This window comes from Hypanus sabinus, chromosome 14 (genome assembly GCF_030144855.1).
Source record: "Hypanus sabinus isolate sHypSab1 chromosome 14, sHypSab1.hap1, whole genome shotgun sequence".
Lineage (NCBI taxonomy): Eukaryota > Metazoa > Chordata > Chondrichthyes > Myliobatiformes > Dasyatidae > Hypanus > Hypanus sabinus.
In genome coordinates, this window is record NC_082719.1 from 84,602,356 (window position 1) to 84,623,831 (window position 21,476).

Here is a 21,476-nt window from a genome sequence, read left to right on the forward strand (position 1 = left end):
TATCACCATAAACTTAAAATTACCTTAAATTGATCTCAATAATACTTAACAAAGAGATACTCAAGAAACTATTTATTAAACAAATAATCTGCTGTAGGAACTCAAGTGTCGCGAGCAACATTGGTCCGAGGGTGGAGAGCAGTTTCCTTTCTTCGCAGATGCTGCTTGACTTATTCAGCTGACCCAGGAAACTAGTGCTCCAGTCTTGTGTCTCCGAACAATTTAGCCAGTCAACTTTTGAAGTGAAGATAATTTGCGGCAGTACCATTTGGTTAGGAGGGAGACACCGTGGAGCCCTTGGAGCTATAGGATACATGATACCTTCTATATTAAGCGACAACTGAAGCATTCGAACAGCCAGTTAGGAGGCCTTGATTGTGGTCGTTGAGTTTAAACATCTGGCTGTCCGCCTGCTCACTTGTACATGATATAAATTGTTAGTTTGCTTTACAACTCTCAACTCAAAATTCTTAATTCTCTAGCCCTAAAACTCCGAACAAAATGCTCAGATAACAGAGAAAGGTACAGAAACCTGAAGATCCACACTCGACGATTTCAGGAACAGCTTCTTCCCTCCGTGTCGTCAGATTTCCTAAAGGTCCCTGAAAATTGCATCGGTGTTCTTTTCCCGTTTGCGCTATTTATTTTGTAATTCATAGTGATTTAATGTCTTTGTACTGCACTACTGCCGCAAGATAAGACTGATAATGACCCTGATTTTGATTATACAGATGCTGCCTTAAGACATCGATGTTACTGTAATTGAAGAAAATCAAAGCACTGGACGAATTCCGTGGGGATGAGGCAGAAAAGGACAGTGGGCGTCTCGGGTCAAGACCCTTCATTAGGACTGCCTAACCCACTGAGTTGGTCCTGCACTTCCTGCAGATTTCAACATTGGCAGGCTCGTGTCTAACCGAACAACCCGGTTATTTTGACTGGTGGTTAATTTAATGCTTGAGATGAATCAAACTTGTTTACTAAGTGCAGCTGTATTGAAAGATGATTAGATAATCTGCCGTTTGGGAACAAAAATGATACCTCATAGATTGAGGGGGGAAGTTTGGACAGATTTCACCTCTTGATATCATTAACTGTTTTTCTAGCGTTTCATGTTGATTTCTGGTTGGTTGGCTCTGCTGTCAATTAAATAATACGGCGGGACTTTCCTAAGTAGCAGACCACTTCCGCATTGAGGCACCGAAGGAGTGATTTCTCCCCCCGAGAAAGGGAACTGATAAGCGCTTGCGGTTGTTGACCGAGGTGAAGGATGGAGGCGAGTGCTAGTGCGGCCGCGAAAGAACCGGGGAGGTGCACCGAACATAGTAAGAAGCTGGCGTACTTCTGCAAACGGGAGAAGCTGAGAGTTTGCAGCAAGTGTGCGATCTTGGGATCGCACCAAGGGCACCCCGTGGTTCCAGTGGCAGAGGCATTAAGTGAGCTGAAGGTACGGAGCGCCTTGAGTTTATTCTGTGCTTTAATCGCGTTCTAAGTACATGAAATACAATGAATGAATGGCGTTGGAAGTGGGATTTATGTGACAGTGACATTAAATTCCGCCCTGCTGACAGCATTCTTAAAGGGGAAAGGCTCTCTGCAGAAAGTAGATGAGCCCAGGGCATGGATCAACACCTGGATTTATGATATTGTAGCCATTAATGAGACTTGGTTGCAGGAGGGGCAGGATTGGCAGCTGAGTATCCCGGGGTTCTGTTGATTTGGACGTGTTAGAGCTGGAGGGATTGAAGGAGGGGGGTGGCATTACTAGTCAGGGATAACGTCATGGCAGTGCTCCGTCAAGACAGACAGGATAACATCTCTAGTGAGGCATTATGGGTGGGACTGAGCAATAAGAAAGGTATGACCACGTTAATGGGGCTATATTGCAGACCACCAACAATCCAAGGGATTTAGAGGAATAAATTTGCAGAGTTGCCATAAGGTTATTACAATAGGTGATTTTAACTTTCCACATACTGTATTGACTAGGACTCCCATAGTGTGAAAGGACTAAATGGGATAGAGTTTGTCAAATGCGTTCACGAAAGTTTCCTTAATCAGTACGTGGAAGTCCCAAGGTGAGAGTGTGCAATAATTTGCTATTTGGGACTGAGACAGGGCAGATATAAATTTGGTTAGGGGAACGCTTTGCATCTGGTAATCACAATGCTGTTAGTTTCAAAATATGCAAAAAAAGGTCTAGTCTGCCAGTTGAGATTCTAAATTGGAGATATAATTTTGAAGGTATCAGAAATGACCTGGCAAGTGTGAATTAGGTTGGGCTGTTTTCTAGCAAAGGTGTACTTAGTAAGTGAAAGGCCTTCAAAAGAGAAATTTTGAGAGTACAATTTTGCCAGCCAGATTAAAGAGTAACAATTACAAGTGTGGGGAATCTTGGTTTTCAAGGGACATAAGGGACATTGAGACCCTGGTTAAGAAAAAAAGAAGTGCATAGCAGGCATAGGCAGTAGGAACAAATGAGATGCTTATGGAGTGCAAGAAGTGCATGAGAACATTTTAAAAAAGAAATCAGAAGAGCTCAAGGCATGAAGTTGCCCCTGCAGATAAGGTGAAAGAGAATCCTAAGAGATTCTACAGATATGTTAAGAACAAAAGAATTGCAAGGGACAAAATTGGTCCCCCGGAAGATCAGAATTGGAATCCATGTGTAGAGCCTAAACAGATGGGGGAGGTCTTATAAATGCTTTTTTTCCCCCCATCCTTACTTACTCTGAGTTCATAGAAGTGAGGCAAAGCAGCATCAACTTCATAGACCCCATACAGATTACAGAGGAGGAGGTGTTTGCAGTCATGAGGCAAATCAGGGTGGCTAAATTCCCAGAGCCTGACAAGGCGGTCCCTCAGATTTGACGGGAGGCCGAGGCCTTAGCAGAGATAATTAATCTTTCTTAGCAACAGGAGAAGTACCAGAAGATTGGTTAGATGATGTTATTCCACTGATTAAGAAAGGCTGTAAGCATAAACCAGGAAATTACAGCCCTGTAGAGTTTTGGGAAAGTTAAGGGATGGGATGTTTAATTATTTGGATAGATGTGGACTGATTAAGGATAGTCAGCATGGTTTCATGCATGGCCGGTCACGTCTAACTGATCTCAGAGTTTTTTTTTGAGTAAATTACCACGAAAATGGATGAAAGCAAGACAATGAATGTTGTCTGCATGGATTTCAGCAAGGCATTTGATAGGGTACCGCATGGGAGGTTGGTGAAGAAGATTCAGTCACTCAGCATTCAAGTTCAGTTAGTAAACTGGATTAGCTGTTGGCTTTATGAGAGAAGCTAGAGAGTGGTAGTAGATGGTTGCCTCACTGACTGGAGGCCTGTGACTCATGGAGCACTGCAGGGATTGGTGCTGGATCCATTGGTGTTTGTCATCTATATCAACAATGTGAATGATAATGTGGTTAACTAGATCAGCACATTTGCAGATGATACAAAGATTGGGGATGCAGTGGTCAGTGAGGAAGGCTATTATAGCTTGCAGAGGGATCTGGATCATCTGGGAAAATGGGTTGAAAAAGTGGCAGATAGAATTTAATGTAGAGAAATGTGAGGTGTTACACTCCAATAGGACTAACCAAGGTGGGTCTTACACAGTGAACCGTAGGACACTGAGGAGTGTTATTTAACAAAGGAATCTGGGAATACAGGTCCATAATTCATTGAAAGTGGTGTCACAGGTAAATAGGATTATAAAGAGCTTTTGGCACATGGACCTTCATAAATCAAAGTATTGAGAACAGAAGAATGGATGAAGTTATGTTGAAGTTGTATAAGATGTTGGTAAAGCCTAATTTGGAGTATTGTGTGCAGTTTTAGTCAACTACTTACAGGAAAGCTGTAAATAAAGTTGAAAGAATACAGAGAAAATTTACAGTCATGTTGCTGGATCTGGAGGACCTGAGTTATAAGGAAAGATTGAATCAGTTAGGACTTTACTCCTTAGGATGTAGAAGATTAAGAGGAGATTTGATAGTTTTCAAAATTATTAAGGGGTGTAGATAGGGTATACGAAAGCAGGCTTTTTCCACTGATGTTCGGTGGGACTACAGCTGGAGGTTATGCATTTAGGGTGAAAAGTTTAAGGGGAAACAACAGAAAATCTGCAGATGTGAAAATCTAGCAAAATACTGGAGGAACTCAGCAGGCCATGTAGCATCTATGGGGGATAAAAGTACAGTCTACGTTTCAGGCCAAAACCCTTTGGCAGGACTAGGTTTAAGGGGATGTGAGGGGAAACCTCTTCACTCAGAGTGTGGAATGAGTTGCCAGCATGTGACTCATGCAAGCTCGATTTCAACGTTTAGGCGAAGATTGGATAGATACATTGATGGTAGAGATATGGAGGGCTATGGTCATGGGAATAGGCAGCTTAAATAGTTTCAGCATGGATCAGATGGGCTGCACTTTTCTATGACTATGATTCCAAAGGTATAGACTATGCGAAAGAAAAATAATTATCCGTCTTTCAGTAGGTTCTTTTCACCTTTCCTTCTGTTCTTTAGTTTTTCATTCTCCCATTTCTTTTTCAAAGTACAGTCTGGAAAATGGAGGAGCATTTGATTTTTGCACTCAACAGCAATTATGTGCCAATTTTAATGATGGTGTCTGTACGGAAATTCTCATGATTTTTTTTCAAAGAGCACTTCTTGCGTCTTCATGATGTAGGAAGAGTGAGACATACCTGAGACCCAGGGCGCTGGAGACATGACTATGTTAAACATCACAGTGAATGGGGGGAAAAAAATTAAGTGCTTGCGAAAGGTTCTCAATGACATTCCAACATAGCTTGTAAGGGGCAAGAACATTGGTGCTGCACGCTTACCAAGTAATGACCATTATCAAGAAGGGAGAGTCTCTCACCTATCCCTGATGTTTCCATCAGAGTCATTAAGCATCAATGTGCTGAGGGGTCTCTACTGTCAATAAACTCAACTAGAAACATTTTTAAAAATACGGGATCAGTCCTGGAAATATCGTGGACATGAGCACGTCACAGGCTGACTATGCTATGGCAAGTGATTCTCGTTGTGACCTTTGTACCATTTGCAAGAAGTGGAAAGGAATATTGATTTTTTGTCTAAAAAAAAGCACAAATCCAACAGTAATATAAAAGAACTCCATCCAAGGCAAAGCAGCTCATCAACTCTCACTGTCATCTCCCGTCACCACTGGCAACCTGTGCCATAAAATATTATCACAGTTACAACCCTGGTTACTCTGACAGTACCTCCCAAATCTCTGATCTCTACCACCAAAAAGGTTCAGGGTATCAGGTGCACAGAAGCAATACCACGTGCAGCTTCCCCTCCAAGTCATGCACCATCCTGACTTGGAAGTTTGTAGAAGTTGTTTCATTAGCGCTGGATCTACATGCTGGAACTTCTTACATAGCAGCAGTCTGGGGTATATTCATCTGAAGGTCTAGAGTAATTCAAGGCAATGGTCTGACCACGTCACACTTGGAATATTGTGAGCAGTTTTGGACTCCATTTCTGAGAAAGGATGTGCTGCCTTTGGAGAGGGTCCAGAGGAGGTTTATGAGAATGATTTGGGAATGCTTGAGGAGCACTTAATGATTTTTGACTTGTACTCATCGGAGTTTAGAATAATGAGAGGTGCAATCTCATTGAAACCAACTGAATATTGAAAGAGTGGACGTGGAGAGAATGTTTCCAATTGTGCGAGTCCGGGACCAGGGAGATATTATCTCACAATAAAAGGATGTCCCTTTGGAACAGAGATGAAGTGTTACTTTCCTAAGCCAGAAGATGGTGAGATTGTAGAATCTATTGCTACAGATGCCTATGGAGACCGAGTCATTGGGTTTATTTAAAGTGGAGGTTGATAAGTTCTTGATTAGCAAGTGCGTCAAAGGTTATGGAGAGAAAGCAGGATAATGCGGTTGAGAGGTAAATAAATCAACCACCATTGATTGGTAGAGCAGGCTCATTGGGCCAAGTGGCCTAATTACATTCTTAAGGGCTAAGAAAGCAGCTCTTTGGTGGCAGGTAATGTAGAGCTTTATTCCAGTTTGATTCCCGCTGCAGTCTTTAAGGAGTTTCTACATTCTCCCATGACTGCATGGGTTTCTTCCTGTGCTTCAGTTTCCTCCCACATTCTAAAGATGTACGGTTTAGGGTTAGTAAGTTAGGGGCATACAATGTTGATACCAGGACTGTCGTGATACTTGCAGGCTGCTCCTTGGAGTATGTTGGTTGTTGACACAATGTATTTCGCTGTATGTTTCAATGTTTTATGAACACGTGGCAAATAAAGCTTTTTTAAAAACCTTTTCATTGCCACCTCAGGGACAATTTCGACAATAATTGGTGGCTCTGCCAGTGATGTGCAGATTACAAAAAAGCATTTTTTAAAGATTGATCTAATTGGTGATTACCTCACTGTAATTTGTGCTGTCTGCCATGGGGAAAAACAACCTCCAAATCAGAAGTGGTTCTTCTCCCGTAGCAGACAACAGGAAGACCCATACAGCACAGCAACAGGCTATTTCAATGATTTTTTCCCGTTCTTTGTCCAAATCCACCCTCCTTATAATGAGCAAAGTGCTGCTTCCTGAATCTGTCTAGAGGTACCGTAGGCATGATCTTCACCATGCCTTAAACTCTACAACCACCTCTTCTTGTGCCCATTGGGTGTGGGCTGTCTGCACCTGACCTGCTAAGGTTTTGGGAGATATTGTCCCTGGAGCACTACAATCAGACTGCCCAGGAAGCTCCCATGATGACATTGAGCAAGCAAGAACAGGATACTGATCCAGCAAAGATTTAAGAATGTATGTAGTCATTAGCATGCACTTAGTAGCCACTTTATTCGGTACACTTGCATACCTCTTTAATGCAAATATCTAATCAGCCAATTATGTGGCAGCAATTCAATACATAGAGAATGCAGACAATGTCACGAGAAATTCAGTTGTTGTTCTGACCGAACATCAGAATGGGGTAGAAATATGATCTAAGTGAATTTGATTGTCAAGTGATTGTTGGTGCCAGACACAGTGTTTTGAGTATCTCTGAAAGTGCTAATCTGCTGAGGTGTTTTACAGAGCAGTCCCTATAGAGTTTATGGAATGGTGAGGTGAACAAAGAACATCTAGTGAGTGGCAGTTCTGTAGACTAGAGCTTTGATCAGCAACCAATCCAGACATTGGAAGTTTGGAGAAGAGCAGAGTCCATTGCCTGAGGCTAAAAGGCAGGAGTGGATGGCTGCAGCATAAAAGAGCTTTGACCTGCAGCCAGTCGGCGTTTGGGATTGATTAGCAAGAGCAAATTAAGGAAGGCAGGGGCAAGCACAGCGGCCGTCGCCGGAGTAGACTTAAGTCAGAGTGGTGATCTTAAGGCTTTAGCTCTTCAAGGCTTTGGGGGAAGAGAAGCTTCACTCAGAGAAAGAAAAGCAAGTTTTTCTCCATCTCTTCTTTATATCTGTTCAGTTAGGTCAGTAGACATGCCAGGCAAGATAGTGGAATGCTCATCTTGCGGGATGTGGGAAGGCAGGGAGACCTCCAGTGTTCCTGACGACTACAACTGCAAGAAGTGCATCCAGCCGCAGCTCCTAAAAATCCACATTAAGGAGTTGGAGCTGAAATTGGATGAACTGTGGGTCAAATGGGAGGCTTAAGGGGTGATAGATAAGATATATGGAGAGGTAGTTACAGCTTAGGTACAGGACACAGGAAACTGGATGACAGTCAGGAAGGGGAAAGGGGTTAAGGATCCAGTGCAGAATACTTTTGTGGCCATTCCCCTCAACAACAGGTATAACACTTCGGATGTTGATGGGGGGTGGTTGGGGTTGGGGGCGCGGGTGAGGAATGAGCTAACAGAGGAAACTCACGGTGGTTTTGTCTATGGCACTCACGCTGCCTCTGCGACTCAGAGAGAAAGGAGGCAGAAGAGGCATGCCGTGGTGTTAGGGCATTTGCTAGTTAGGGGAACAGACAGGAGGTTCTGTGGGCGACAGTGAGAGTCCTGGATGGTATGTTACCTCCCGGGAGTCCTGGATATCTCAGATCAAGTTTTCAGCATTCTTGAATGGGAGGATGAATAGCCAGAAGTCATGGTCCATGTAAGTACCAACGAGACGGGTAGGTTGAGTGATGAGGTTCTGTATAGGAAGTTAGGTGCTAAGTTAAAGGGCAGGAGCTCCAGGGTTGTGATCGCAGGATTGCTGCCCGTGCCATGTGCTAGTGAGGCTAGAACTAAGAAGGTTATGCAGTTTAATACGTGGCAGAGAAGTTAGTGTAGGAGGGAAGGCATAAGATTTTTGGATCATTGGGCTTTCTTCCAGGGAAGATGGGACCTGTACAGAAAGGATTGTTTGCCCCTAAATTGGAGGGAAGTAATATCCTAGTGGGAATGTTTGTTAATGTTACAGGGTGGGATTTAAACTAGAGTTGCAGGGTGGTGGGAAGCAGAGTGCCAGGACAGTTAGAGGAGAGGTTGTGGTAGCAGATGTTGCTAAGAACTCAGACTAAGTCAGGAACAAAAAGGTTGAGCATGGTGTGACTAGCGTCCTGAGCTGTAGGAAGTATCCTAGGAAAGGTGGATAATAGTGCTGAAGATGAGGTAGGATGTTTGCAAACAGAGACAATGTGTAGAGAGGAATGGCTGTAGATACAGCAAAATTGCAGATTTAGTTGCAACTTAAAAGGCAGACGAAATTGAAAAGGCTAAATACGGGACTGAATAGAGTATCTGAATGCACACAATATATGGAATAAGGTAGATGAACTTGCAGCACAGTTGCAGATTGTCAGGTATGATATTGTAGGCATCACTGAATCATGGCTGAAAGACTATAGCTGGGAACGTAATGTCCAAGGAGACACATTGCATCAAAAGCATAGGCAGGAATGCAAAGGGGTCAGTATTGCTCTGTTGTTTGAAAAATTAAATCAGATCATTAGAAAGAGGTGACATGTGGTTGGATGGCGCTGAATTATTGTGGATAGAGCAAAGGAATTGTAAGGGTTAAAAACTCTATGATGGGAGTTGTATACAAATCCCAAAACAGTAGTAAGGATGTAGCCCACAAATAATAACAGGAGATTGAAATTGCATGCCAAAGGGCAATGTTACAATAGTGCTACATACCCCATGGGTATCTTGTGACTGTCTTATGACCATGATGTAATTGAGTATCTTGTGAGCATGATCCAATTGTCTTGTGATGGTGGGGTGAGGGAATTTTCCCGCCTATGTGAGGTCACATGATGTAATTTTCCCGCCGGTGTGAGGTCCTGTGATGACATGTTACAATAGGTATATAAAGGGAAACCCCTGTTGTGACGCAGGTTATTTCATTAGTTAGTTTTGCTGCGTATTCGTCTCAGGACACAGTTTCATTTTAAAGTGGAGTTTTTACTTTCTATTGTAAGGTGCAAAACTGTTGTGCTGGCAGTTTTGCCATTCGCTGCCAGTTCTTGTTTGGTGCACCTTGGTTTTACCTCTACAGTCTAGTATTGGAGAGTAAAGACTTTACCAAAGTACGGGCATCTAAAGGATTGAGTAATGTTGGTGTTGTTCGGTGGTTCTGTAAAGGATCGACTTTATTGAATCTTCATTCAGGAATAGTGGCCTGCATCTGAGATAACCCCTGCAAGATCAGGAAGGTTTGTGCAGTGTTCACCCTCCAGGAAAAAGGTCAGTTCCTTTAAGCTGTTTTATTTCCTACATCATGAATCCTTTGGACAAGGCACCTCTTGACTGTGATTGGCAGATTCGTCATTTTCTTCGGAGGAATTGTTGTTGTAGTAAAGTCTCTCCTTACTGACTGTATAAATCACTTGGACATTTGAATTTACCGCTTTAAGAACTATTCCAGAGTTCGACTGTTTGTAGAATTGCCACATGGCAGTTAACTTCCGGTAAAGTTAGTCGTTTGTTTTCTTTTCACTTTTGTTGAGCAATGTTTAATAAATGTTGATGTTTGTTTATAAAACCTGACTCAATTCTATATTCATTGTTGCCAACCATACAACAATAATCATGGGGGGATTTCAATATGCAGATAGATTGGGAAAATCAGGTTGGTGCTAGATTACAGGAGGGAGAATTTCTCGAGTGCCTACGAGATGGGTTTTTAGAACAGCTTGTTGTGGAACCCACTAGTGGATCAGCTATTCTGGATTGATTAGAGAACTTAAGGTTAAAGAACCCTTAAGGGGAAAGTGATCGTAATATGATCGGGTTCACCCTGAAATTTGAGGAGAACGTAGTCAGATATATCAGTATTTTAGTAAAGTAAAAGGAAATAGAACCATGAGAAAGGATTTGGCCAGAATTGATTGGTAAAGAACACTGGCAGGGTTGACAGCAGAGCAGCAGTGGCTGTAATTTCCAGAAGCAATTTGGATGGCACGGTATGTATATATCCCAAAGAGGAAGAAGTATTGTAAAGGAAAGATGACACAACCATGACCGACAAGAGAGGTCAAAGCTAACATTATTGTCAAAGAGAGGGCATATAATAGAGCAAAAAATAGTGGAAAGCTAGAGGACTGGGAAGTTTTTAAAAACCAATAGAAGGCAACTTTAAAAAAAAGTCATTAAGAAGGTAAAGATGGAATATGAAAGTAAGCTAGCCAATAATATTGAAGAAGGTACCAAAAGTTGCTTCAGATACCTAAATGTAAAAGAGAAGCAAGAGAGGATATCAGACCACTGGAAAATAATGCTGCAGAGGAAGTAATGGAGACAATGAAATAGCGAACAAACTGGATAATTATTTTGCATCAGTCTTCACTGTGGAAGTTCCAGCTGTCTAGGAGCACTATTACCAGGGAAGGAGTTACTGTTACCAGAGAAAAGGTTCTTGGGGAAACTGAAAGGTCTGAAGGTGGGTAAGTCACCTGGACTAGATGGTGTACACCTCACGGTTCTGAAAGAGGTAGCTGAAGAAATCATGGAGGCAATAGTAATGCTCTTTCAAGAATCACTAGATTCTGGAATGGTTCTGGAAGACTGGAAAATTGCAAATGTATCTCCACTCTTCAAGAAGGGAGAAAGGAAACTATAGGCCAGTTATTCTGGCCTCAGTGGTTGGGAGGATGTTGGAGTTGCTTATTCCGGATGAGGTCTCCGGGTACTTGGAGGCACATGATGAAATAGGCTGTAGTCAGCATGGTTTCCTCAAGGGAAAATATTGCCTAACAAATCTGTTGGAATTCAGGATAGGCTAAAGAGAATCAGTTAGTGTTGTGTTCTTGGATTTTCAGAAGGCCTTTGACAAGATGCCAGACATGAGGCTGCTTAACAAGCTACAAGTCCATGGTGTTACAGAACGATTCTAGCATGGATAAAGCAGTGGCTGATTTGCAGGAGACAAAGAGTAGGAATAAAGAGAGCCTTTTCTGACTGGTGTTCCAATGGGTCTGTGTTAGGGCTGATTTTTATTACGTTATATGTTATTGATTTGGATGATAGAATTGATGGCTTTGTTACAAAGTTTGCAGATGATATGAAGATAGCTGGAGGGGCAGGTAATTTTGAGGAAGTAGAGAGGAAGGCAAATGCAATGTTAGTATTCATTTCAAGAAGACTAGGATATAAAAGCAAGGATGTAATGTTGAGGCTTTGTAAGGCACTGGTGAGGCCTCACTTGGAGAACAGGTTTGGGCGTCGTATCTTTGAAAGGATTTGATAAAATTGGAGTGGGTTCAAAGGAGGTTCACAAGAATGATTCATGGATTGAATATCTTGTCATAGGAAGAGCATTTGATGACCCTGGGCCCATGTTCACTAGAATTCAGAAGAATGACCTCATTGAAACCTATCAAATAGTGAAAGGCCTTGATAGAGTTGATGTGGGGAGGATGTTTCCTATGGTGGGGAAGTCTAAGACCATAGGGGACACAGCCTTAGAATAGAGGGGCGCGTGAATAGAGATGAGGAATTTCTTTAGCCAGCAAGTGGTGAATCTGTGGAATTCTCTGCCACAGGGAGCTGTGAAGGCCAAGTACGTATACTTAAGGCAGAGGTTTATAGAGACTTAATATTCTCACTCTTAAACTGCAGGGTGAATTCTGTCAGATTATGATCACTGGCTCCTAAGGGTTCCTTTACCTTAATCTCCCTGAGCAAATCTTGTTCATTACAAAACATCCAATTGAGAATAGCTGAGAATAGTGTTCTCAACCACAAGCTGCTCTATAAAGTCATCATCTACAAATTCCCTCTGTTAGGATCCAGCACCACCATGACTATTGTAAAATCGCCGTTTCTGCATGCCTTTTCTAATTCCAGTTTTAATTTATATCTCATATCCTGGGTACTGTTCGGAGGCCTGTAAGTAATTCCCATCAGGATCCTTTTAATCTGGCATTTTTTTTTAGCTTTACCCACATGGTTCTACATCTTTCAATCCTAGTTCTAAGGATTCAATATCATTTTTTACCAACAGAGCCACCCCACCCCTTCCACCTACCTGCCTGTACTTTTCATACAATGTGTATCCTTAGATTCCAACTATGATCTTCTTTTAGCCACAACATCATAACTGGCATTTTCTAACTATGCTTCAAGGTCATCTACCTCAGTGTTTTCGACCTTTTTTAACCCATTCCCCCCCCCCCCCCAAAGCACTTTCATACTTGCCAATGCTCCCCTAAAGGGCCTTCATTCTTGTCAATGCCCCTCTTAAATACAGCAATCTTTCCAGCACCCTCACAGTGTAAAACCCATATGCTAACATGAGAAAAATGATCTGCTTTAAAATTTTTATTTCTCTTTAAATCTAGCTTATACTGTACCTTTGCACTGTACAGCAGTTTCAATATCAATGTGATCACTGACCTTATGGTTTTTAGCAAGAGTTGAAATATCTGATTCAAGTTGTGATAGCAAAAGTCTTAGTCCCCATGTGTAACAATGTCCAGGCAGTTTCTGTTTTTTGTGAACATGAAGTTCATTGCACTGAAGCCTCTTTTAGCAAGGTAGGACGATGGAAATGGAATGAAGAGCAGTTTGTCTTTTTTCCGAACACCATGAAAATTCGTATGACTGTGTAGCCACATATTTGAAAAGCATTTTTGCCTTTTCATCATTCTGAATTCAGAATCAGGTTTATTATCCTTCTTTCAAGCTCTCGTCCTGTTCTTCCACCTTACAAAGAAATGGGTTAACTACCCAATCTGAAATTTACGGATCGTTCAAATCCTTGAATCGATTCTGAAAATCCTTCTTCAGTGATTGCAAGCAGTACTCTTGTACCATCAGTACCATCTGTAAAAGGCTTCATTAAACAGTACAGTATTACTAATAAGACACATGGGGTGTCAGTAATCTGACAGGAGTGGAATAAGACCATACTCCAGGTATGTAACACTGTATTGATGCACTTTCTGTAGATTCTGTTTCCTAGCAGGATTAGAATTCAAGGTTTCACCACCTTCAGACTGCTTGAGATCGAGTTGTGCGTATTATCCTTCATTAACCAGGCTAAATTGAAATAAAAAATTAACACAAACTGGGAATGTTGATGACGACAGTGAGTTGACACGAATGGAATGATGGTGGCAGCACGCGGGGAAGATGAAGACGATTACAACAGCGAAACTTACTTTGACAAGGATTCAGATTGGAATCTGAATGTTGGTCAGGATAGAGCTGGTGTTCAGCAAGCTACCTTCATACTATTCCAGTTAGCACAATTAGTTACAAGATCCAGTTAGTTCTCGTAAGGTCTCATCATCCCCAAAGATGGTTATTGATCGCACAGCTGAAGCTGAAGTCGCTTTGAACACCTCGAGAAATCCTCGGGATCGGCAGATTCACTAATTGGCTCTTTTTCACCATTTGGGTCCAGCCTGTGCTGTATCATTGTGTTTTCCGTAGATCTGGTGAGACAGTTCAGAGACTTACCAACTGCTAAATTGCATGAGCTCATTCCATACCGTGAGTCAAGGGGAACTGTTGGACACTGTGGTTGCTAGTTTTTGAGTTCCCAATAATGTCTGTTTAGTTGGTAAGGTCAGATGAGATTGCCGAGTTTCGGTCATGTTGTATCGACGAGTGCACACCGCTTCCAAAGCTATGGTTCTTCCTGGGTTCCAGTGTTTAATCTCTTTTTTTTTTGGAAGAGACTGCCCTACTAACAATTGGTCAGGTCTTGTGCCTCAAATTAGGGTGTTCCTTACCACCCCTTCCAAAAATCTTTAATGCCTCAGACGATTTCTATTTCCCCTAGCATCCCCTTTGGACACACTTTGGAAACACTGATCTACCTGATTCCATAAACTCTGTGCATTCAACTGTAACACCTTCAGTCCTGTTTTCATCACCCTTTTCAGTTTTGCCCCCATGTTGCACTTCAACTCATCCCACTGACTCTAATTTTACCCTATCATCTGCCTGTCCTTACTCAGAGTCTCACTACACATTACATCTACTTATATACCACATCACTCTGGTTCCTGTCCCCCTGCCAAATTAGTTTAATTAATTAGTACCATACTGCTTAAAGACCATTTCTACTCAAGGCACCTCAAGTGGTACCAGTTTCAATGCAGGTCACATGTAGGTGCCTTAAGCGATTGGCCATTTTTCTCTGGAATTTTAACCTTGCATGTTGTGGAAAGAGTTCAGATAACACTGCCCAGTCTGGATTTAAGTCTTTTTAGTTCTTTGACTCAAGACGATGCCACAATGAGACCTGGCCTGTTTGTCTGTTACTGTCTCTGACACTTTCTGGATATTCACTTTTTTCAACAACAATTTCATTGTTTTTTTAATTACTACTCAGGAATTGCTGTCTGTGTGTTCAGAAGAATTGGAATCCAAATGTTTGAAGCAAAACTTGAGATTGGAAGAGATTGACCGAAGTGTGACCAAAACCAAGGTAAGGAATTCTGTAAGAATAGCTTCTCTTCCCATCCTCTCCTGAGTAGGACAGCCTCTGGGTGTACAGACCACACTCCTGTCTAATGTGTGATTCAAATTTCATATTGACCACAGAAATTGAGACTGTCAGTGCTTAACAATCCCTCATTTTTTGTCTCTGCAGAAGTAACTTAAGAGTGATCAGGAATAGAATTCAGAATCAGGGTTTTATTATCACTAGCATATATCATGACATTAGTTTACAGCAGCAGGACAGTGCAAAGAAAAATTACTATAAGTTACAAACATATATAAATAGTGAAATTGAATTCATTTGTTCTTGGACTCTTCAGAAATCCAGTGGCTGAAGGGAAGAAGGTATTCCTAAAATGTGGAGTGAATCTTCAGGCTCTTATACCACCTCCACAATGGTAATAACAAAAATATAGCATGTCTGGGATAGCGAAGGTCTTTACTGATGGATGCCTTGATACACCAGCTCCAGAAGATGTCCGTATGGTGAGATAAGGTTGCGTCTGAATGTGCTGGCTGAGTCTACAACTCTCTGAAGCTTCTTGTGATCCTGTGTATTGGAGCCTCCACATCAGACAATGATGTAACCAGTGTGAACGCTTTCCATCGTACATGTATAGAAATTAGTGACGGTCTTTGGTGACACACCAAGTTGCCGCAAGCTCCTAATGAGGTAGAATTGCTGGCTTGATCCCACTTTCCTATTATTTAGAAGCAGCTAATGCACTAAACACATGTTCCTTGCCCCAGCTGAGATCAGCTATATCAGCAGAAGTTAGGGATTGAATATATGATCTTACTGGTCCATGCAGATCAGTGCCAGGACAAACATAAGAATTAGTCACAGTCACATCAGGGTAAGAGGACTTAACATTATGACTGGGGCAATAGAGAGGCTGTAAGGATATCAGACTGATTGGTAGAATTGAGCCTCTGTGACACAGATTGAGCATAAACTGGAGATTTTTCCTTTTTTTTCCAGGAAGAAGCTGATGCGCTCCAGCGCCAGGTGGAAGATGATTTTGACGCTTTGAGGCGTTTCCTGGATGCAGAGGAGAAGGCTCTGAAGGAGCAGATATCTGCTGAGGCACAGGGGGTCTTGCAAGAACTGAGCAAGTTGAAGATGGAATGTTCGCAGAAAGTGGGAGGTCTGACTGGGCTGGCTGAGCCTCTCCACTCAGCAATGCAGACTGACAACCTGAGTGAAATTTTGAAGGTGTTTATTTTTTGTGGGCCTGAGTAAATAATGCAAATGTATTTCTGCCTCTTCAATTTAGTCATTTTTTTAAAAAAACGCAGACAGGTGCAAATGTAGTGGTGCTGGAGGTGGTGATAGAGGCGGATACTTTAGGGGCATTTAAGAAAATCTTGGATAGGCACATGAATGAAAGAAAAATAGAAGGGGAGGGTTAGATTGATCTTGGAGTTAACTGACCAGCCCCAACATTGTGGGCCAAAAGGTCTGTAATATGTTGTACTGTTATGTTCTATGAAGAAAATTAACATGATATTTGGAGACCTTTTCTGTGTCTTTTTGCCTTCATGTTTAGTCAGGCGGTGCTATTGCAATGGGAATATATCAACAGCACCATTGAAGGCAAAATCTGATTGATTCCTCAGAAGGAAGGCTCAGGTGAATGTGTTAAAGGAAAATTGTATTTAGCATTAGAGAGTGCCAATAGAGGAAATCCTGTTAATGCAGGCATTGGAAGTTCTCTCCAAACAGCAATTGATGGATGCCTTTTGGAACTTCAACATCTACAAGTTTGTAGTCTATGGATTGAAGGAGCCTATAGCAGCATGGATGGAACATAGCCTGAGTAAGGTTAAAAGATTGACACAACATCATGGGCTGTACTGTGCTGTACTGTTCTATGTGTAACTGGAAACAGATCAATAGCAAAAGCTTGTTTTCCAGACTGGAGAGCTGTGTACAGCAGGCTCAATAATATATAATGACTTATTCTCGGAAGTAGAGGGTATAATGTCCAAATTTATTAAGTCCAAATCTTTGGTGTTGAGCAATCAGTGTTCTGAGAAATTTTCACAACATCCTGCTTATTCACCACAATTCTACCATTTTCACTGGTTAATAATCATACATTCCCTTCCAAAGAGTGTTGTGGATGGACTATGGCCAGTTGGAGTTCTGTGGTTCAATAGACCGTAAGACATAGGATCAGAATTAGGTCATCCAGCCCATTGAGTCTGCTCCTCTATTCCATCATGGCTGATTTATTATCTGTCTCAACTCCATTCTCCTGTCTTCTCCCATAACCTTTGACACCCTTATTAAGAATGTGTCAATCTCTGTTTTAAATATACTCAATGACGTGCTCTACAGCTGCCTGTAGCAATGAATTACACAGACTTACCACCTTCTAGCTAAAGAAATTCCTTCTCATCTCTATTCTAAAGGGCCATCCTTCTATTCTGAGGCTGTGCCTTTTGGTCCTAGACTCCCACGCTAGAGGAAATATTTTCTCCACATTCACTCTTCCTAAGCCTTTCAATATTCAATAGGTTTCAATGAGATCTAAGATTCAAAGTGCATTTATTATCGAAGAATGTACAAATTATACAACATTGAGATTTGTTTGCTTACTGGTAGCAGCAAACAAAGAACCTAATTTTTAAAAAAATAGCCCAACCTCCAGTGCCTAGGGAGAAACAAGGGAAAAAGATCAAAACAAATGCAAACAATAAAAGCAAGCAACAACAGCAGCAACATTCCAAACCAAATTGAGTCCTTGGATCCAAATTCCCAGAGCAACTTGGAGTCAGTTTCCCCCATCATTCTTCTAAACTGGAGTGAGCAATGGCCTAGAAACATCAAACACTCTTCAAACCTCGACTGTTTTATTTCCAGATTAGTTCTTGTAAACCTCCTCTGGACCCTCTCCAATGCCAGTGCATTCTTTCTAAGAAAATGGGCCCAAATTTGCTCACAATACTCCAAGTGTGATCTGACCAATGCACCTTAAAGCCTCAGCATTACATCCTTACTTTTATATTCTAGTGAATGCTATCTCTTTTCCACAAACATTTCTGAAATGAAGGGAACTGGACACTTCGTCTTCCATCGGTGAGATCTATTTTTGGTTGATTCAAGGCTAGGTCTCATCTGCTGAGGTACTGTAGTGTATATTGTACTAAATGTCCTTCCCGTTTGGCAGTGTAAAGCTTCTGAGAGTTCCTCATCCTAATGGTCTGTGGGGATGGGCAAGGTAGGTGGCGTGCTCACAAAGCTTTTAACATCTCATTCCTACTTCACTAAATGAATTATTTTTCTCTGTTTCAGGTGCTGGACATTTCCTCTGACGGGTGAGATTAAAATAAAACATCTGCATTTTGTTTTCTCTATTTCTGTCCATATCTGCAGATTTTGTGCCTCTTTGTGTTCATATTCCCCTCTGCCTTTCCCGTCGGGACTTTTTTTGTCAACTTGTCTATTTTCATCTATATCTGACTTTTTCCTCATTCACTACTACTTGCCCCGTTTCAAATACCTGCACTACTGTACTTCACTGTGGTTCTGTCCATGTCAACCTGACAGACTGTTTGTCTCATCACAGATCGAGCTGCTTGAGTGGAACTGTGAATGAGCCCATTGTCCGTTTTAAGAGTGAGAAATTTCTTGGCCCACTGCAGTACAAAGTCTGGAAGAAGATGTTTCAAGTAATTCAGACAGGTGACAGAACTTTTTATGACCCCTCTTGCCCCTGGTGATCACATTGAATTAGCTGGAATGAGGTGCATGTAGAACTGGTGAATACAGCTTCAATTTCAACATTTAAGAGAAATTTGGATATGTACATGGATGGGAGGTCTATGGTCAGGGTGCAAGTCAATAGTACAAAGCAAAATGATAGTTCAACACAAACCACGTGGGCCAAAGGACTTGTTTCTGTGCTGTAGTGTTTTTTGACTTTATGATATATGACCTGGCAGCTCATTCCTGTAGGATCTCCAGGCCAGTGGTATAGTACCTTGAGAATAGTTTGATTGGAGGATATCTCAAGGTGGTGAAGCACAGATTTCAAGCTCTGCCCAAGGTTAGATAGTAGTCACATGGGGAAAGCAGTCATCTGTTATCTCAAATTCCAATAGGTGAAATAAGCTGCTATGGGGGCACTTCTACAAAGTCCTGATGTTTCCTTGAGCAACACACGCAAAATGTTAGAGTGGTCAAGCAGCAGTTTGTTTTGGGCCGAGACCCTGCTGATTTCCTCCAGCACTGTTTATTTTATTTATCTATTTAGAAGTTGAGACATTTTATCTAATTATTTAGAGATGCAGCGCAGGACCTTCTGGCCCATCTTGCCGTGTCACTCAGCAACTCATCTATTTTAACCTTAAGCCAGTCACAGAACAATTTACAACGACTAACCTACTAACTGGTACACCTTTGGAATGTGGGAGGAAACCCGAGCATCCAGAGGGAACACGAGCTTTAACAGCATCGCACTAACTGCTATGCTGCTATGGCACCCCATCCACGTTCATTTTGTCAGTGTTGCTCAAGGTTTGTGTTATCTGCAGAATCTTTTGCCTCCCTAATGTTGGCTTTATGACCTCTCCTCCATGTTTGCCAATGTGATTTTTTTTTGTTACATTTCCTTTCAGTGCCTGAAGACTTCACCTTTGATCCTTTGACCTCCCATCCTCACCTTGAAGTTTCTCCAAACCGGCGGACGGTGATAACTCGCCGTGAGGCATTGCCGGTGCCTTATGCAGATGGGAGATTCGACACCTGTCTATGCGTGCTCGGTAATGAGCCAATTTCCTCAGGAAAGCACTACTGGGAAGTGGTTGTTAGAAATAAGACCAAGTGGGATCTTGGTGTTGCCTATAGTTCTGTACCTCGTCACGGGGATCTCATCTACAAACCTAGTAGAGGCATCTGGTGTTTGACATTACGGTATGGCTCTTGGTATGAAGCCTGTGATGAGAATGACATTGAGCTTGAAATTCAGCACAAGCCGGGCCAAATTGGTATCTATGTGGACTACGAGGGCGGTGTGGTATTGTTTTTGGATGCCGAGACCATGCAAACACTACATGTTTTCCGAGCATGTTTCACAGAACAGCTTCTGCCTCTTTACAGCCCATGCATAGTGGAAGAGGGGGCTTCAACTGACCAGCAACTCACCATTTTCAGATTGTATTTGCATCACTAAGAGCAATGTTCAGTGTGTGTGTGTTTGCTGTCTGCGATCGCAACAGAGGGACCCACTGCTCATTGTTAATGAGTATCGACTGAATTTACAACTGAGAGAATAAAGTTCAGGTTTTGAGTTGTTAATCTTTGCCCATTTGTAAGATCATTTTCCTCTTGATTGACACGAGATTAGCTTTATTTAAACTTTAATAGGAATTGTTAGATACAGAGAACTTGGATTTTAAAATTCTAAATTTTAAATCCATTGGAATGATACAGGTGAGATGTAGGGTCCCTAGACACTTCTGCTGGGCAGAGCTCTCTCCCAAGGTCCCCAGTTCAGTCTGTATATCTAACCATTGACAAAACAATACCTCTCATAATGCTTTGCCATGTGTCAAAGCAAGCTACGCACCAGGGAAATGAGTTGGAAGTGAGACGTTGGTGTAATCCATGTGGCATCCATTGAATGAGAATCACACCAGCTAACTGTCGGAGAACTCAGTCACAGGTACTTGTAGCACGTTATGGGGGCTTTTGTAGAGATTTATTTATTTACTTAGAGATACAGTGTGGAATAGGCCCTTCTGCCCCATTGAGCCACATTACCCAGCAAGCCACCTATTTAACCCTTTGCAATGACCAATTAACCTACCAACCGGTAGGTCTTTGGACTGTGGGGAGAAACCTGAACAGTCGGTGGAACCCCACATGCTGTCAGGAAGGACAGACAAAACTCTGACAGTTTGGGCCAGAATTGAACCCCAAGCTCCTTGAACAGCGTGCAATCATTTCTGAAGCTCATGGCCTGCCAATGACAGTAGTGTGATAAATGCAACAAAGCAGCAAGACGTACTTGTCATACGAGGAGCTTTTGATGGCCCTGGGCCTATATTCACTGGAATTCAAAAGAATGAGGGGTGACCTCATTGAAACCTATCAAATGTTGAAAGGCCTCTATAGAGTGGATGTGGAGAGGATGGAAGAATCTAGGACTAGAGGACATAGCCTCAGAATAGAGGGGCATCCTTTTAGAATGGAGGTGAGGACGATGTTCTTTAGAGAGTAGTGAATCTGTGGAATTCATTAGCGCAGATGGTTGTGGAGGCCAAGTCTTTATGTACATTTAAGGCAGAGGTTGATAGATTCTTGATTGGTCAGGGCATGGAGGGATACTGGGAAAAGCCAGGAGATTGGGGCTAAGAGGGAAAATGGATCAGCCATGATGAAATGGTGGAGCAGGCTCGCTGGGCCAAATGGCCTAATTCTGCTCTTATATGTTATGGTCTTTCTGTATGTTGTGCTTTGATTTTCCAATAGCGGGTATAGGCTGCACCCAAAACTTTCAGGTTATTTCAGTAAGGATAGAAATTGGAATCATGTTGGTGTGAGGAGAAGCACATGAAATGTGAGAAACAAAGAG

At 42.1% G+C, this 21,476-nt stretch overlaps 1 protein-coding gene across 2 annotated transcripts; it reads left to right on the top strand.

Annotated features, from left to right (window-relative positions):
- The first annotated feature begins 115 nt into the window (after positions 1-115).
- LOC132404956 (zinc-binding protein A33-like) lies at positions 116-20,197 on the top strand. 2 transcript variants are annotated; one of them, XM_059989576.1, is made up of 7 exons: positions 116-598; positions 732-1,447; positions 14,783-14,878; positions 15,875-16,108; positions 18,194-18,216; positions 18,468-18,583; positions 19,519-20,197. In XM_059989576.1, the coding sequence occupies exons 2-7, from the start codon at positions 1,271-1,273 to the stop codon at positions 20,070-20,072; spliced, it is 1,200 nt and encodes a 399-aa protein (XP_059845559.1). In that variant the 5' UTR covers positions 116-598; positions 732-1,270; the 3' UTR covers positions 20,073-20,197. The 2 variants fall into 2 exon arrangements, with proteins under 2 accessions (XP_059845559.1, XP_059845558.1); XM_059989575.1 differs by having other exon boundaries at positions 116-1,447.
- Positions 20,198-21,476: the final 1,279 nt, after the last annotated feature.

Bases quoted from the DNA above. Each gene is read 5' to 3' on its own strand.
- LOC132404956 (XM_059989575.1), top strand. From the start codon at position 1,271: ATGGAGGCGAGTGCTAGTGCGGCCGCGAAAGAACCGGGGAGGTGCACC. The intron at 1,448-14,782 runs GTACGGAGCGCC...ATTACTACTCAG, and splicing joins AGGCATTAAGTGAGCTGAAG to GAATTGCTGTCTGTGTGTTC. The intron at 18,217-18,467 runs GTGAGATTAAAA...GTCTCATCACAG, and splicing joins CTGGACATTTCCTCTGACGG to ATCGAGCTGCTTGAGTGGAA.